Consider the following 18982-nt stretch of genomic DNA (forward strand, 5'->3'; position numbering starts at 1 on the left):
AATTAATATTGTCAAAATGGCCATACTACCAAAAGTGCTATACAGATTCAATGCAATTCCAATTAAAATCCCAATGATGTACCTTACAGAAATAGACCAAGCAATCATGAAATTCATCTGGAAGAATAAGAAACCCAGAATAGACTTCCGGCGGCGAGCTGGTGCTTGCTGGGGTGGCGGTTAGGTTGTGCTATGAGGCCTGGGACGAGGCTGGTAGCTGTGGGCGAGTTCCCTGTTAGTCCCAGGCTTGGCGCGGTGCTCAGACTCTAGCTGTGTCAGCGTGTTATGATGCTGTCTCGTACTAATCTGACTACTGGAATCCCCAGTAGTAAAGTAAAGTATTCAAGGCTATCCAACACAGATGATGGCTACATTGACCTTCAGTTTAAGAAAAGCCCTCCTAAGATCCCTTATAAGGCTCTTGCACTTGCCACTGTGCTGTTTCTGATTGGCGCCTTTCTCATTATCATAGGCTCCCTCCTGCTATCAGGCTACCTCAGTAAAGCGGGGGCAGACCGGGCCGTTCCTGTCCTGATCATTGGCATTCTGGTGTTCCTGCCAGGATTTTACCATCTACGCATTGCCTACTATGCATCTAAAGGCTACCAGGGTTACTCCTATGATGACATTCCAGACTTTGATGACTAACACTCACTTCAGCCCTGAGACAAGTTACAGTGGGACTGAACCCACCTTTAAGATATTGAACAGAAACTATGGTGAAGGGCTGAGGAATTATGCAGTTTGCAGATGTTTGACAAAACAATGGCCAGATTTTATGGATCCATCCCAAAAATGTTCACTGAGCTTAATTAGCTAATTAGGAAATGCTCTGTTTTTCATCTGGCCCTGGCAAAACTCAACAAGTTTTTCCACATGAATGTGTACCATGGAAGAACAGCATTGCTAATTGTCTGGGAAAGCAGAAGGTTATTCTGTAGTGGAAAGTGTTACCATTCCCTCCCTCCTCAGAGTGAGCATTTCTTTTAAATAGTCTTCATTGTCAATTTGTTATTGTAGCAAATGGAAGAGTGTGGTAGTCTAATTTCTTAGTAAGTAATTTATTTTTAAAATATCAAAATACTTATCCCCTATCTTCACATTCTTTTGGAAGACTTATGTACAATCACATATTAATGTGGATCTGTCTAAAATATTTTTTTACTGTTTTGTTAGTGACAGGAACCAGGAATTTTTTAAGCCACAGAATAAGTTTTCAAAGTGTAAGCACAGTCTCTGATAACCAATTCTTGGCCACCTCTGATCTTATTTCCCAGTAGATTGACCTGCATATAATTTGGGTCATTCTATCCTTTAGAGATCAAGATGTTCTATATGTCATGCATTTGACTGGACTTTTGGCTGTTCCCTGATGAAAAATGAAGATAAGTGGTTGCTGTTTAGAGTGTATAATACTATTGCTAGTGCTTGGTACTATAGAGTCATTCTACTGAAGATCTCAAGACTTGACCTGGATCTCTGGAGGACCACATCCTTAGGTTGATTTTGTTTCTTTGCTTGAAAAAAATGACTTATATTCAAAAGAAATTAAAATGTCAGAATCCAAAAAAAAAAAAAAAAAAAAAAGAAAAGAAACCCAGAATAGCTAAAGCAATCCTTAGCAGGAACAGTGAAGCAGGAGGTATCGCAATACCAGAACTTCAACTATACTACAAAGCAATAGTAATAAAAAACGGCACGGTCATGGTACCAAAATAGACAGGTAGATCAATGGTACAGAATAGAGGACATGGACACAAACCCAAATAAATACAATTTCTCATACTAGTCAAAGGTGCCAAAAATATGCAAAGGAGAAAAGATAGCCTCTTCAACAAATGGTACTGGGAAAACTGGAAAACCATATGCAACAGAATGAAATTAAACCCCTATCTCTCATCCTGCACAAAACTCAACTCAAAATGGATCAAGGACCTCGGAATCAGACCAGAGACCCTGCATCTTATAGAAGAAAAAGTAGGTCCAAATCTTCAACTTGTTGGCTTAGGATCAGACTTCCTTAACAGGACTCCCATAGCACAAGAAATAAAAGCAAGAATCAATAACTGGGATAGATTCAAACTAAAAAGCTTTCTCTCAGCAAAGGAAACTATCAGTAATGTGAAGAGAGAGCCTGTAGAGTGGGAGAATATCTTTGCCAACCATACTTCAGATAGAGCGCTAATTTCCAGACTCTATAAAGAACTCAAAAAACTCTACACCAAGAATACAAATAATCCAATCAACAAATGGGCTAAGGAAATGAACAGACACTTCACTGAAGAAGAGCTACAAGCAATCAACAGATATATGAAAAAATGTTCAACATCTCTAGTAATAAGAGAAATGCAAATCAAAACTACCCTAAGATTCCATCTCACCCCAATTAGAATGGCGATCATCAAGAATACAAGCAGCAATAGATGTTGGCGAGGATGTGGTGAAAAAGGAACACTCATACATTGCTGGTGGGGTTGCAAATTAGTGCAGCCACTCTGGAAAGCAGTATGGAGATTCCTCAGAAAGCTTGGAATGGAACCACCATTTGACCCAGCTATCCCACTCCTTGGCCTATACCCAAAGGACTTAAAATCAGCATAGATGCAGCCACATCAATGTTCATAGCTGCTCAATTCACAATAGCCAGATTGTGAAACCAACCTAGATGCCCTTCAATTGATGAATGGATAAAGAAACTGTGGTGTATATATACAATGGAATATTACTCAGTCATAAAGAATAATAAAATTATGGCATTTGCAGGCAAATGGATGAAATTGGAGAGTATCATGCTGAGATAAGCCAATCTCAAAAAACCAAAGGATGAATGATCTCGCTGATAAACAGATGATGACACATAATGGGGGGGTGGGAGGGGGGCAAGAATGGAGGAAGGAGGGACTGTGTAGAGGGAAAAGAGGGGTGGTAGGGGTGGGGGAAAGGAAAAAAATAACAGAATGAATCAAACACCATTACCCTATGCAAATGTATGATTACACAAATGGTAAGCCTTTACTTCATGTACAACCAGAGAAACGTGTATCCCATTTGTTTACAATAAAAATAAATAAATAAAAAAAAGAAGTACCTACCTGCACTCACGTTTACTGCAGCATTATTCACAAAATCTGAGAGATGAAATCAGGCAAGGTGTCCATCAACAGATGAATGGATAAAGAAAAATGTGGCGTATACATACACACACACACACACACACACTGAAGTGTTACTCAGCCATGAGGAAGAATGAAACTATGTCATCTGCAAGAAAATGGCTGGAACCAGAGATCATAATGTTGAGCTAAATAAATCAGACTCAGAAAAGTATCAAGGTTTCTCTTACATGTGGAAGTTAGAAAGCATGGGGCACCAAGCTTGGTAACAACCATATGCCTAAAAAAAACCCTGGACTGCCTGGCAGGCGCTTGGAGGCGGTCCCCTCAGAGCAAGGAGACCCCAGGCACCTCTCCAGAGAGCTGTCCTCTGACACCGATTCTCATTACCCTGACAAGCTTTTGCAGATGGGAAACCGAAGCATCAAAGGGCAGTCTCTCCACGTTCCGGTCGCCAAATATGTTAGCTGCACCCCTCGCAAATTTCGAGTTTGCGACCGGCAGCCCAGGTTTAGGTGCCAGGCAAAGGGCAAACCCCGCCCCACCCTGCGTTCATTGGCTGAGCGGGCAGCTAGTCGGGCGGGGCTCCAGGTAACTGCGCCGGGAGAGGTCGACGCTGGAGCCCTGGGGCTGAGGGGCCGTGGCCCTGGAGACGCAGGGGCGCGCACCCCAATAGCGCAGCCTGTGACTGGCCAACAAGGTTACTATAGACTCCGCTGCAAGTGGTCGGAAGAGATGCTGCAGCGGCTGAGGGTTCAGGGGGCGGGGAGGCCGGGATGTGGGTTTGTGGCCGGCCCAAAATCTCCGCGCCCGTCTATCTCTCAGCAATTGGGACTGGTGGGAGGGCTCAGCAGCCTTGTGCCAGGTCGGAACTCCGAATTGGCGTCCCTTGCCGTTACTGGTCCTGTAGAGCGCTCATGTGATGTGATTTGCCCAGACAACCCACCTCTCTTTTTCACCCAAAGGGCTTTATCCTCACAAAAAGATTTCTGACCTGAAAAGGTTTCTTGCGTTACATATGGAATTAGGAAAAGAGTTCTTGTAGCACCTGGGTTGTGTTTTGCTTTATAGGAACCTGTTCAAGATGGGGCGTCTTCATCAACCACCCTGATGTTCCGGAGGAAAGGCCTGCCACAGAACCCAAGCAGCCTGACGGTCTCTCTCACTGGTTCTTGTGATCACACCAGAAGGATTTTAGATGTTGCTCAGAGTAGCAGACATGAGTTTAATAGAAGAGATAGAAAAAGGGAAAGGGGAACACTTAAAGGAAAGTGTGGGTCCTCTCAGACTAAGGATCTCTTGCCCTTCCTGTCCTGCAGTTTTATTGGAGTATCCCAGGGAAATTTTCAGAGTCCCATACAGGTCCTCCTCTTGACTTTTGACTGACCACAGTATGGCATCAGACTTTCAAGTAAATATCTAAGGCTACTCTAAGTCACTTTGTCCCATGGTGATGGGTTCTAGTAGGAACTGGGTCTTATAGATTTTATGATGAGGGGGAATTATCCTTATGCCCCTGAGTTCTGGAAATCAGTCTTTGTAAGGGTCACAGAAGTCTCTCTCCTTCAGGGTAACTTGTGTTCTTTTTGGCAGTTCACACCTGCAGATAACATGTTGTTTGCTGAGGAATGTAATATATACTGTGGACTTAAGCCAGTAAGACCTGCAGGTAAATTGCTTTTTTTTTTTTAATTTTTTTTATTGTAAACAAATGGGATACATGATGTTTCTCTGTTTGTACATGGCGTAAAGGCATACCATTTGTTTAATCATAAATTTACATAGGGTAATGTTTGATTCATTCGGTAAATTGCTTTTTAAAAGACAGCATGTGGGGCTGGGGTTGTGGCTCAGTGATAGAGCACTTGCCTAGCATATGTGAGGCACTGGGTTCCATTCTCAGCACCACATATAAATAAATAAAAATAAAGGTCCATAAATAACTAAAAATCTATTTAAAACAAAAAGGCAGGATGTGGGGGGTCAGCACAGTGGGTAGTCTATAGAATTATCCCCTTGATCTCATGTTCCCACTGCTCACATCTATCTGACACCTATCACTAGGACTGGAGAATCGAAGGTGAAGAGAATACTTGACTAGAAGTCTTCCTGAAGGGGGCTGGGGAGGTAGCTCAGTTGGTAGAGTGCTTGCCTTATAAGCACAAGGCCTTGGGTTTGATCCCCAGCACCCACAAAAAAAAAAAAAAAAAAAAGTCTTCCTGAAGAGTGGAAAGGTGTGAATTGGGAAAACACTGGCATGGGGAGAGCAGGCCTATTTAAAATAAATAACCTGTATTCAAGGGATTTCAGCTATAATTTATAGTCCCCTTTCTCTTTTTACATTAAAAAAAATCCTGATATAGAAAAGCCTTTTTGTTTACTCCTGCTCCTGGTTCACACTAAGATACCCTGTAATTTTTCAAACATTAAATAAAACATAGTAGTGCAATGGAAAGAGAAGTGGCTTGGGGGTAAGAATCAAGGAACTGTATCCTGTGATTCCATTTCCTACATTGTGAAAGTAAAAGTTAATTAGAACATTTTGAACAATATTATCATTCAGTGATTCCAAATGATAGTTGTTTATTGCTATGATTCAGGCATTTGCCTAAACACTCAGTTCTTTTATTTAAGCTTTAAGCATGAGATAGTGCTATTGTTATTCTCATTTTACAGATGAGAAAACTCAGCCCACAGGGGTTAATTTTCAAAAGTGGTGAAGCCTGATTATTCAGTTAAAGTCTAAATGTTTTCCAATGCATCTTGTTTCTGAAATTACACTTAAATTTTCCTGTGACCAGGAACTTTCTTTCTGCTTTGAATACAATGAATTGTAAAATTTTAAAGAATTTTAAGTAGCATTAGTTCCGACCCCTAATTGTACAATTTAAGAAATCAAAACCTAACAAGTGGCAGTCTGTAACGAGAGTACATGTAAATGGTTATATGCTGGCATTTATTTATTTATACCTAATAACTTAAAAGAATTGCGTTCAAATTGCATTTGCTAATTTTAAAATATGGGACAAAGGATGACGTTTAATTGACTTAAAGATTTATTCAGTAGAATATTTTCATTTTTAAGCAGACGTAATTTTTTGACATACTGTAAGTATGAGCTATAACCAATTGGTAATATCTTTCTGTTGCAAACATTGCCCATGGATGATCTCCTAAAAGTTGACAAGAAGCAAATGATGCAATTACAGAAAGCTAAGTCAAGGTATATAGTGGGTTGAAAATATTCATCTTGGTTTAAAATGGTGGTTTTTTTAAAGAGTACATTGGCCTGGTTTTATTTTTCAGTAATTCCAAATGCATCTTAATCACTGTAGTGAAATCTCACTGCTTAAAATTCTAACCATTTACCTCTGTTTTTTGTGGGTTTGTTGTTGTTGTTTAATTTCACATGTGTAGATTGAAGAAAATAAAGTCAGGAAGGATTATTTTTAAATTCTTTTGTAAAGTTAAAACATTTGTTTTCTTCACATAGAAGGTCATTTCATCTGAGTTGAGTGTATTTTCTAGTGGAGTCATTTGAAATGTTAGAGACACAAAATTGTAAGACCAAAGACATAGTAAGAGTCCTCAAATAATAATAAAAGATTGCTATTCCTGGAAATTTCAAGTGTATTTATTTGTGGGATTTGGTTGATTCTCATTCCATTTTCTTTTCTTCTTATTCCAAAAGGAAATAGGTGCTAGTATCCTATATCAGTATAAGTGGCTAAGCTCTTGAATTTCCAATGACTTAAAAATGTTAACTGCCCAGCCTAAAAGCCAAGACTCATTTTCTATCAGACAGGGTCAAAGTATATTTTAGAAGTTGGATCTGCCTGTAATTAAGAGAGTAATTTATTTTAAATGATGTTCTAGGTGCCAGAGCTAGAACAAGTTAACCTTGATGAAATATCCAGGTTAACTTTTATGCTTAATATGAGGTTAGTTGTTGCTTTAAGACTATACAGTAAAAAGTATATAAAACTGAAATAATATGATGCCTGGTATTTGTTTAAAAATTGTCAGGATATCCAGGCACAGTGGTGCATGCTGTAGTTCCAGCTACTCTGGAGGCTGAGACTGGAGGATCATTTAAGCCTTTGAGTTTGAGGCCAGCCTTGGCAACTTAGGGATACCATGCCTCAAATTAAGAAAAAAAATAGAGGAATGGGTAAGAAAACTGCAGAAGGAGGAAACAAGTTACTACTTGGGATAAAACAAAATTGGCCTTGTGATAATTGCTAAAGCAGAGTGATGGGTACAAAGAAAGCAGTCATACTATTTTTTATTTCAAGTTTTCTTTTTTAATATTTTAATTTTTATTTGTTCTAATTAGTTATACATGACAGTAGAATGTACTTATGAAGTTTTCTATAATGAAAAGAAAATTCAATACTATTATATGAGTCAAGTTAATATTACCCAAAGTGACTGCTTTTTAAATCTATTCTAATTTGTAAGTTTTGAAGGGTTTTTTAAAGAATGTACTTATCAGTTTAGTAATTACTTTTCTTCATTTCTGAACTGGAATCTTTTTTAATTATTTAGGTTTGGAGAAAGAAATTGAAGAACTCAAATCAAAACCTGTTGATAGAGGAACTGATGATATTATTAAGGTAACGAGACAGTTGTTGATATTACTTTAATTTTATTTACTTTGAGGAAATGTCAGAATGATAAATAGAATTTTCTTGAGGGTTGTCAGTTTGCTAGAGGCTATCTGGCTTTGTCACTGATCTACTACTTCCTTTCTGACCTTGGTTAAGTTTTTACCATGCCTAGTTAACTGTAAAAAGAAAATGGCTAATGATTTCTAGATCCCTTTCTATCTGAAATGAATATTTTATCCTCTTCTTCCCATGTACTCTCTAATTATGGGTATTACTTCAGTCTTTATCCCACTCTTCCCTGTTTCTCTAAGAAAGAGCCATGCTCAGAACTTCAGTGATCTACAGATATATATAATCTATAGGTAGATCTTCTTCCTTAGAAGTGATTACTAACCACCCAAATCTGACAGTTACATTCTAGCAGCCTGGGGAAAATGTCCTTACATGTTTCACTTGTCCATCTTCTCAAACTCAGCATAACCAAATCCCTTCCTCTGGTTGGGTCAGCAGTACCAACGGGTTTTGTGCCTTTTGACTTTAGATATGCTTTAACTTTCCCATTTCCTTTATCCTCCACGTTTATCAGTCACAAGACCAGTAGATGCTTTAGTGTATTGCTCCAGTGTGTCCTGTTTCTCTCCATTTGCATGACTCTCTCTTACCTTCTGAAGCCTTCTGTACTTTCTGTCTTCATGCACTTGTTTGGTCTGGTTGTTTTCTCATTCTGCTGTACAGCTTTCCTGGAACTGGCTTTTGGTGATGATCCTCTGGACTTCGATGCTGCTTTCCTGTGTCAAGCCCTTGTTGGCTAGTATCTGTCATCATTTACTTTCTGGGTTGCACAGCCCATTTTGGTACAGCACATCCTTCTGTAGTGAAAAGCGAAAAGCGCCCCCCAAAAAACCACTCCGAACTTTTTATTAGGCAGACGAGCGGTGAGAGAGAGAGAGAGAGAGAGAGGCGGGGCGGGGAGCTTCTCTTAAGTAGTCGAATTTCGTGGGCTAATGAGGATTGGGCCAATTTCTAATGAGGAAGTTCACGGGCTAGGGATCAGGGCAATGGCTGCTGAGCTCAGGCTGACTAGCAGAACAATGGCTGGTTAGGATTGCACACTGAAGAGCTGGGTTGTAAAATGGGAGGGGGAGGAATAGCTGCAGCAAAAGGGTGGGGTAGTGGTAACCACCAAGGGGGTAGCCCCCATGCGCCGGCAGCTCATCCCCCTTGCCTTTCCCCACCAGCGTGCCCTGCTCCCGACTGTCCAGGAGGGAGCCCTGGGAGGTCATACTGTGCGCTGGTCCTAGGCAGCCCCAGGCCCGAGGCGAGGGCCCGACTGCCATAGCAAGCACACACCCGGCTGGTCCTCGAAGACAGAGCGCTGCCCGGGCAGCTGCGGACTTGCAGCGCTGCATCCGCCCACCAGGCAGTCAACCGAGTGAGCGGCTATTGCAGCTTTATATTATATGTAGCTGCCTAAGAATGAATGCTTGGAAAGTCAAGTTTTGTGTTGTCTTGGATTTAAAAATGCTTTTATCCTACTCCCATGTTTGATAGCTATAACTTGACATAAAACGTTTTTTTTTTTTTTCTTGAGTTCTGCTTTGCTTTTGCAGTACCCCCCTCCTTTTAAATAGTATTGTTTCATATAAGGGGTTCAGAGACAGGCAGTCCTAGAGCTGGTTCAGTCTTCCAATGGTGTCATCCGGACACAGACTTCCTTCATCTTTAACCTATCAACCTGGGAGACCAGGGGTTTTAGGTTTTAGCTTTTATAATGTCTATAGAAAAGACAGGCAAGGAAGAAAGAGTTGACTGTAGAAACTGAATGAGATATCTATACAATATGCCACAGAACTTTTGGAAATGCTCATTTAGAATTATATTTCATTCAAGTTTTCCACTTTGTCTGAGAAATGTCATTGACTTTTTGCTTTTCCATCATTATATTGAAATTTCTATTTGGGGATTTTATTTATATTTTGGGATTTAAATGTTTAATTTTAAAGAGTTCATTCTTGACATATTCTTTTTTCATACACAGTATTTAAAGATTTAACACGTTCTGTTTTCTGAAAAAATAAATTCATTCGGTCTTCAAGTTGACTTGTTTTTGCAATCTATGTCTCCTTCAAATTGAAATAGTTTTAATCACCTACAAACCCAAAAGAAAAGCTTCAAAATAATATTTATTTTCCTGTGTAGTTCCCACACGTTCCTCTCCCACCCACATCCCAGTTTCCCACACCCAAGGAAACCATCATCCTAAATTCCACATTCATTCTTTATTTTCCTTGTGTAAGATTTTATTTGCATCTGTATTATTTCAATATTACCTACTTTCCCACGTTAGTCTTTAACTCTATTCAAAGAGTATCATGTGATTTCTAATGTATTAGAACTTTTTTCACTTAATACTACTTTTATAAAGCTTACCTGTATCATTATACATCACCGAAATTGCTATAGACTATTGCATTGTATTACTGAAAAACAGTTCATTCATGGGCCACACTCTTGCTTGTCACTGGGATTATGCCCAGGTTCATGCTATGCAGTACAGTGCTGTGAACTTCATTTATGAATGTGCAAAGGATCTCCTCACAGGTAAATGAGCAGAATTGTTGCAGCAAAAAGTTACATGAAGGTTCAGCTTTAGGAGAGCATGCCAAACAGTTTTATAAATTATGTGAAATAACTTTTACTTCCCATATAATGTACATGGAATCCTGTGGATCTATATCCTCTCCTGCACCAGGTTTTGTCATCCATTTTTATTTTAGCCAATTATATAAATGATATGATATTGCCGAAATAATGTTCTGCTCCTAAGAACTCTGCATTTCTTCAGGTCTTTTATTTTTATTTATTTATTTTTTTTTGTGGTGCTGGGGACTTGAACCCAGGGCTTTGTGCTCACGAGGCAAGCACTCTACCAACCGAGCTATATCCCCAGTCCATTTCTTCAGGTCTTGAATGACTTGTGCAGACTTCATGGGAGCAACTTCCCACAACTATAGCAGTGGGATCTGGCTCCATAGCTTCTAGTGTCTGTACTTATCTATTTTCTTCCTACCTCTTTTACTTAGGTCTAAATGCATTTTTAAATCTTTAATACTTGAAAAGTTCTGTTTTTTACCCTTATCATTTGATTGAGAGTAGGGGCATCTCACCAACCATATATCCAGCCTTCCCTGGGAGCAGAAGTCCAAAGAGAAAAGGAGCTCTGACCAGGGATGTGCTGCAGAGGGGTGAGTCAGTATAGCACCAATGTCAGGAAGGTGACAGTCCTCTCTATATCCACGGGGAAGGTGTATCTTGTCAACACTTTGCAGATGAGGAAACAGACACAGAGTGGCCCAATCACCAACCTAGGGTCCCTACCACTGAGCACTAGAGGAGGGCCCTGATTTAGAATCAGTGTGCAGAGGTCTCATGAGATTTTGCATCAGCCAATGGGCCCAAGGTCAGGTTCCTCTAGGGTTGTGGAGTGTGTGGAAGAAGTCCTCTCTGACTCCATCTTCAACCCTGGCAGGGTTCCATGTTTGCTACCCTGGAGATGAACCCCAATAAAGTCCAGAGGTAACTGAAGGAGATTGTAAATGAAAATTCCCAAGGCTATAGAGGGGCAAGGCTTGCTAGTGTACAGGAGAGGAGGGGGGGTGTTCCTCCAGCTCTTCCTTCCTGTTGCATCACTACCTGAAATAACCCATTAGCCATGGCCTCCTCTGGACCCAGGCAGAGTCAACCCTGACCAGCTGGCATCATAGAGAGGATGAGGGGCAATCCCTAATCCAAGGCCTGGGAGAGCCCTTGTGAAAAGTTTCTGGGCAGAGGTCCCATAGCTTTGGGGATCTGCCACATGCCAGTCACATGCCATTGGGAGGGGCAATATGTCACAGTGTCCAGGAAGGGGCTCAGGACAGAGGTGGCTAAGGGTCCCCAGTCTGCTCTGAGTGGAAGGCCAAGTGGGACTAGGGTCAGGTTCAGAAGACTTCAAGGGAGGGTCCCTGGGCCTTGCTTCTACCCCTACCTGTGAGATTGATGAGGACATTTGATAAAGAGAGAAAACCCGTCCCAAGGGAGGGTAGGGGTAGGAGATAAGATCTAAGATAGCTTCCAGTAATGGCTGTTTGGAACGGGGAGAGACCTGGGTAGGAGCGAGAGGGAGAAAGCTCAGAGCAAAAATGCAGAGGCTAAATCCCACCCCACCCAGCGCACTCCTAGGCCCACCCCCCTGCCTTCCTCTCTGACCCAGAATTTTGAAATGATGGTCTTGATCAAGCTGCTGCAGTGGGCCTGCAACAGTTTTAGCACCCCACCTATGGAGCACTTCCTGGTTCTGGGCCATTGACACCCAGAGGTGAGACTGGGCAGAAATGTAGATAGTGGCACTGAGTGTGGTGGCACATGCTTGTAATCCCAGCAACTCTAGAGGCTGAGGCAGGAGGATCACAAGTTCAAAGCTAGCCTCAGCAACTTGGTGAGACCCTGTCTTAAAAATAAAACATATTTTTAGGCTGGGGATGTTGCTCAATGGTTAAGCACCTCTGGGTTCAGTCCCCACTACAAGAAGAAGAAGGAGAAAGAGAAGGAGAAAAAGAAGAAGGAGGAGGAAGAAGAAGAAGAAAGAGGGAGGAAGGGGAGGAGGGGAAGGAGGGGGAGGAGAAGAAAATGTGGATAGTGTGGGTGAGCTGTCTCTAAGACCAGCTCCAGACTGCCTGAATCCCAAGCCCATGCTCAGCATCAGACCTATTGCCCGCTGATAGCTAGGGCACTAGACTCCAGAATCCAGGCAGGCCCTGGGAGAGAGGCCCAAATTTATTTCCTGGTAGCCTCACAGGCTGCCCACTGACTGTACATACAATCTGTTGGGGAACTGGAGCCTGCATCCAAACCAGCAAGTAATACTCACAAGATGGAGGGGAGCACAGCCATTGTCATATACTGGAGGGAGTAAGTGCCTGGATCTGCGCAGAAAAGCTTCAGGTTGAGTTTGGGCTCAGGGAGTCAGACAGGCTGGAGCTGGCATCCCACCCCACTGATAACTAGACTTTGCCTGGGATAACTCACCTCGCTTCTCTAAGTTTTGGTTTCCTCCCTTGTGGAGTAGATGATAATAAATGATCTCTCATAGGTGTATGTGGTCCTGGTGATTGAGTGCCTATCACTGTGCTTTGAGTATAGACTGCCTTCTGGGTTAGGGGTAGGAAGTGTTCTTACAGAGCCCTCAAGTAAGTCAGCATTTCCATCCAGATATCAGGTCCCCACCACAGAGCTTGGAATCAGTAGCAGCTCCCACTTCAAGTCCTATTCCCAACTCAATAGCAAATCTTATCTCAGTAGCCAGGAAATCACCCACAAGATCAGAGTAAACTTGGCGAGCTTCTCCAGCTCCAGTGGAAAGGAAATCAACATAATCTTTTTCTCAGAGTTTCTGGATTTCCAGGAAACTAGGATGAATGCCTACCATCCCCCCTTTTCTTCCTGGAACCAGCATTCCCTACTCCACATGCACACAAGGGACCAATATGCCTCAGCTCCTGGACATAGATTCTAGAAGCCCCTAGAGCAGACTGGCAGACTGGCAGACTGGTGTCCAGCAGGGTCTGGGATTCAACTGATTGTCATCCCCTACAGTTCTCAAAGTTGACTTCTCAGTCCTATCCAGAAACCTCCTGCATCAGCTGTGTCTCTAGAAGCAACTTCTCACCATCAGCCTGTACCACATCCAAGGCCACCACAAGCACCCACAAATGCTGTGCCTTGCAGGTCTACAGCTATAACTTCTTGCTGCCACTCTCCAACCAGCAGGTGGGTAACTGCTGCATCATCATTCAGACTGGAGGTACACAACAGCAACATGTACAAAAGCATCCTGGTGAGCCAGGCAGTAGTAAGCAAGCCATCCCCTGGGTGCCTGCACTTAAATGGGCAGCAAGCATCCCTGTCCTTTTGTACCATCCCTGTCCTTTTGGAGTTGACTTTTTAATGGGTGAAAAAAAAAAAAAAACAGATGGGAATAAAGAAGATATTAGTTACGTTAAGGGCCTGACCTAAGAAGAGGGAGAAAAGGGTGCTCAGCCTCCAGGCGAGAGTAGGCCTGCAGGTTGAGGAATACCAAGGAGGCACCAGGTACAGGATCATGGACTGGAGAGAAAATATTCTAGGTCAGAAAATATTCTAGGATGCAGATGCACTAAATGGACCTTGACTTTCTCGAGGAGTTAGATGGAATTGCTGGAGGTTGGAGCAGAGTAGGTGGCAGTGAATTTTGACATAGGTGTGTGGAATGGGCTGCTGCTGTACAGGAAAAGAGGCTGCTTAGGAGGCTGCTGCTGCAATCTGGACCAAGAGAGTGGGGGTCTCATCAGGGTGGTAGAGGCCAGAGGTGTCAGAGTCTGCATATGTGTGAGAACAGGGTCTACTCACAGAATGTGTATGGACATGGTCTTATGGACTCATTCTCCAGGTTCCTAGCTGCAGATAAGTCACCGAGCCTCTGGAGCCCAGAAGCTATAGTAGCTATCATTATACATTTACATGCATGACACCATGACTGAGTCCCTTCCACCTGTGCCCTGGCCCTCAGGGTTAAGGCCTATAGGGATTCAGTCTGCACCACCCACCCACAACTGCAGCCTCCAGATCCAAGCAAGCCTGACAATTAGGAGGCCATTGGACCTCTACCCATCTCCTTTACTCTTGAGAATTGGGACTAAGAATGTTGGTCCCTAGGCCAATTAGTTTTCTTATACTGAGTAGCTTGTCTCTCTCAATGGGGCCATGGGAGGTGCAGACAGCCTTTTGGGGGAGAATAGGGCTAGAATAGGGCAGCTGGAAAAACCTTACCTCATTACATTGAGGTCACCCTCAGGGAGCAGATGAGGTCCTTGTGTTCAGAACTGAGATGACACCCAAATGTCCTTGGGCACTGGAATTTGGGAAGTAACTCCAGGGCCTGTGCCCTGATGGCCTGGCTTGTCTCTCACCCCAATCCAGGTGACCAGACATGGTAGGGCTCAGAGCCCTAAACAAACACTTTCTGACTTCGAAGGATCCAGAGGACTATAACCTGCTACAGATTCTCTCAGGGGATCACAGTGAGCGCAAGAATCAGATGGTGGGGGAATATGGCAGAGGAGTGAGGTTAGGTCCATTCCCAGCCCCAACTATCAAGGTCTTGACACATTAAAATGTGCCAACAGGGTCAGGTGGGCATTGTTCACAAAGCAACCTGGCCTTAAGCAGCTGTGGATTCTCCTAGAGTCTACTCAATGCCCCAGCAACTGTGGACTTCCCTTCTGTGTGTTCTCCCCTGGACCTTAACAAGCAGGGCAATACTTTCAGTGAGGAACAAAGAGAAAAGACTTGTTTAAGGGGCAGGGTAGCCTCTTGGTCCACTGATAGAGATGCTCTCTGGCTAAGATGGGAAAATGTGTGTTTCAGATGGAATAGGCAATGATGTGAACCAAAGCATCATATTTTCAAAGCCATGTGTATAATGTGAAAAACCCACACTATAAGGAGGAATGTCAGTTTTCCGGAAACTTGGAAAAGGACAGAATCAAGAACAAGCATAAGCTGGGAGATACCTTGTCTGGAATTAGAGACCTTTGGCAAATTCTAAGTCTTCTGTACCTGTGTCTTCTTACTCAAAAGAGATAAGGATAGCTAGTGATTTATCCCTAGCTTGAATCAGAGAAGTGTATCATGCATACATGTATCACAAAGATGAATTATAAATTATGCTAGCACTCTATTTTCTTTCCAGTGAGCCAAACACTCCTTCCAGCAATTAGCCCAGTCAGTTGGCAGTAACACCCACCATACCAAATGGTTATATGATAAACCCTCCTACAAATATGTGCATCATTTTGGTTAGGTGGGCAACATAAGTTCAATCCCCTATCTTTCAGAAAAAGAAGCCAGGTCTAGGGAGGCTAAGAAAGTAGAATCAGTAGTGCACAAATCCAACCCAGCATTGGTTGAGAGCAGGCTCTAGGCCAGAGGAGAGTGGTTAGATACTGGAGTCCAGAGGAAGGACTTGCTGGGTGTCTTCCTTCCACTGGGTATGGAAGAATTCCTGGATCCTAGAAGGGTACTTGGCATGAGGCCTGCTTTCTCCTAATCCTTGGAGCTCTTGTTCTCAGTAGCGCATCATTCAGGAGGTCGTCTAGATTCTAGAATGCTTGAAGTCCTGAGCAGCAAAGGCAGTAGAATGTGTAGGAGAGGGTGTCTGTGTTTGTCAGGTTTTCATTGCTGATACAAATACCTGAGAAAAACAACTTAAATGAGGAAATATTTTTATGGCTCCCTATTTCAGAACTTTCCACCATGGTCAACTCCATTGGTTTGGGCCCGAGTTGAGGCAAAACACCATGGCAGAAGGTAGAGAAAATCTAGTCAGCTCATGGCAGCCAGGAAATAGAGGAAAGAGTTAGGGACAAGATATAGGTTCTAAGGTCATGTCCCCCATGACATTCTTACTTCAACCTTTTCCCTCCTGCCTACAGTTTCCACCACTTTCCAGCAACACATTCAATTATCAATGAATTGAACTACTTATGAGGTCAGAGCCCTCCCTTATCCAACTGATCCCCCAAAACCCCACCTGTAAACCTTGCTGCCTTGGGCAACAAGCCTCCAACATCTCAGATTTTAGGGGACATTTCAAATGCAAACCATAGCCATGTCTCTTTGGAAGCTTCCAGAGCAGATTTTCTGAAATCCAAGAACCTTTTTAAACAAGTGGCATTAGGTTTGTTCAGGCCTTAGCATAGTTCAGACAGGAGTCATTGAGGGAATCCTTGATAGTTGAGTTGGATTAGTACGGTCTCAGGTCAGAAGCTTTGTCCTCTTCTGGAGGAGGTTCTCAGGTGATGGGGTTGTACTACAGGATTGTCTTTGAACTCTTCCTTCCACCTTTCTGTCCCTCTCCCACCAGAACTGAAGATCTTTGAAAACACCAATATGTTCTATGCCATGAACTCTCATGCCAAATATGAGTTTCTCCTGAGGAAGTGGACTTTCACAAACTAAATGACGGTCAAGCACAGGACCAGCTCAATCCTCCCTCCCCTGATGAAGAGATGGCTCAAGTTCACCAAGGGAATCTTCTAAGAATTTCTCCCTAGGGTCTGGATTGTTAGTATTCAGGCACTTTCAGACTGGAGTATCCAGTATGTCAAAGACATACTATGCTGAAGGCTTAACCATGTAACATCTCTTGTTTATCTGACTGTTTCTAGAACTCTTCCCACCCCCTGGCACCACCTTCCATCCAAGTCACTGACACCTCCTCAGGTGATGGTCCCTGCCTTTAGGTGACATTCCCAGGTTTACCCCCTTCCCCAGCATCTCTCACATCTGAAATTTTCTCCTGCTCCCTCAGACTCTGGCCTGGGATCTTCTCCTGTACTCTCCTTCTGTCATTCTAGCCTTAGGTTCCACCAAAGATTTCATCCTCAGGACCCATGGAGAGTAAGGGCATTTTTCTCACCATGTTATCAACCCTCCCTGGGAGTAGAGAGATGCCCTCTAAGGGACTACTCTCCTCACCTGACCATGAGGACAGCCCCATTGATGTTGAATCCTGTGCCACAAAAAGTATCATTCACCACTGCATCCTGGGCCTTACAAGGTCACAGGAGATGAGGGCTTTGGGAGCTGGGACTTTCTAAGGGAGGGCAACTGAATATTTGCATGAAAAGGAAAAGATGTTTAATGATTGGGATAGGAGTAATATCTGTTTATTGAAATTAGAAAAGGCTATACTAGAATATTTTATTCAAATCCTATTTCTACTACAGCTTGGACTGTGGTTTTATTCTTTCATTTCCTATGTTAATAGACATCAGAGAGAGACTTTCACAATTTGTATTGCAATTAAAGATCTCAGGATTCTCAGTTTGTTTTGTGCACAAGTGGGAAAGGTCAGCCACCCTTATCAGGAATGTTGATGGAATCACATGTGTCCACCTTGCATGGAGCAATGTTCATTTCAGTATCATTAAACTGGGTAATATGATGAGATGCCCCTAAGTACTCCTGGTACTAGAGGTTGAGGGTTTTCATGGAGCACAGGATAACCTCTGAGAGGAATGGGAGTTTGTGAAGGGCACATGGTCACCCTGGGAATCATATGTGGAGGCACAAGAATGGGTTTGGAACCAACTGTCTGGGGCCCTTGGGGTAGCACCTGGTAGGTCAGGGTCCAGAACTGTAGGTAGTCATTTCTCAGTTGCTGCTTCATGGAGCCAGTGCCCATCTTCTTGGTGACTTCCAGGTAGTTGCCTATCTCCTTAGTGTCTGGAACCAGTTTGTGGACATGACTAACCCAAGTTGGAGTCCCTCCATGATGAGAAGGGCTGGAAGGGGGCTAAGTGCTTCTTATAAGTTGGAGACCTGTGCTCTCAGACAGCTCTGTGTCCACATGCCTGTACAGTCCTTGGCCCTCTGAGCTGACGTTCTCTTAACTCAGTACATAATTTGGGGCCTCAGTCAGAAGCTCTAGTCAGAGGCTCTTATCCTCATTTACAGATAGGGAAACCAAGACTAGCAAAGGTTAAGTTTAAGTGATACTTGTCCAAAGTCTCACAGGTGACCAGTAAGGGGACAGGGACTAGGTCACAGGCATGCAAGGCCAAAGTGGCAAGAGGCCCTCAAGACTACTGTCCTCAGGTCTGGGGCTCAACCCCATGCCATACCCATCATTGCCAAAGTTGGTCCAATAGACTCTAATGACCTTGGACATAGTCCTATCCTAGGGACAATAATCAAGGTATGTGTTGAAAGGTTTTGAAGGATGTACCGTATGTCATCTATAAGGTTGACCCCCATCAATTTTGGGTGGATGGGTATCTCAGAGGGTTGATAAACTGGTAAGAGAAGGTTCTGGCTCTCTCATGAGGGAGGACAAGCAGCTTGGGTTGGCAGAGGGTTCATTGGGATTACAGAGCCCAGCAATGGATCCTGGAAAGAGCCCATGGGGGAGCAGAGAAGGATCATGGGAGTTCCTATCAGGACTTTCCAAAAAACACATACACTTGGGGAAAGGAAAGCTGTGACTCAAATTCTTGGATTCTGTGATTTCTTCATATTGTGATTCCAATTTTGTTTATATCTCACCTCTCAAAGACCTTTGGGAGTATCTTTCTCCTATAATTCAGTCTCAGGAAATATTTTCTTCTCTCTTGTCTACATTCAAAGACAGGCAGAGTGTTTCCTGGCCCACTGCAGGTCAACACCTTGAGGGAGCTGAAC

General features: G+C 43.0%; 1 protein-coding gene across 1 annotated transcript; it reads left to right on the top strand.

Annotated features, from left to right (window-relative positions):
* The first annotated feature begins 245 nt into the window (after positions 1 to 245).
* On the top strand, positions 246 to 1077 carry LOC124965288 (transmembrane protein 230-like). Its single transcript, XM_047526132.1, has one exon. It carries the CDS (start codon positions 286 to 288, stop codon positions 646 to 648), a length of 363 nt encoding a protein of 120 aa, XP_047382088.1. The 5' UTR covers positions 246 to 285; the 3' UTR covers positions 649 to 1077.
* Positions 1078 to 18982: the final 17905 nt, after the last annotated feature.

This window comes from Sciurus carolinensis, chromosome 15 (assembly GCF_902686445.1).
Source record: "Sciurus carolinensis chromosome 15, mSciCar1.2, whole genome shotgun sequence".
NCBI classification, from domain to species: Eukaryota; Metazoa; Chordata; class Mammalia; order Rodentia; family Sciuridae; genus Sciurus; species Sciurus carolinensis.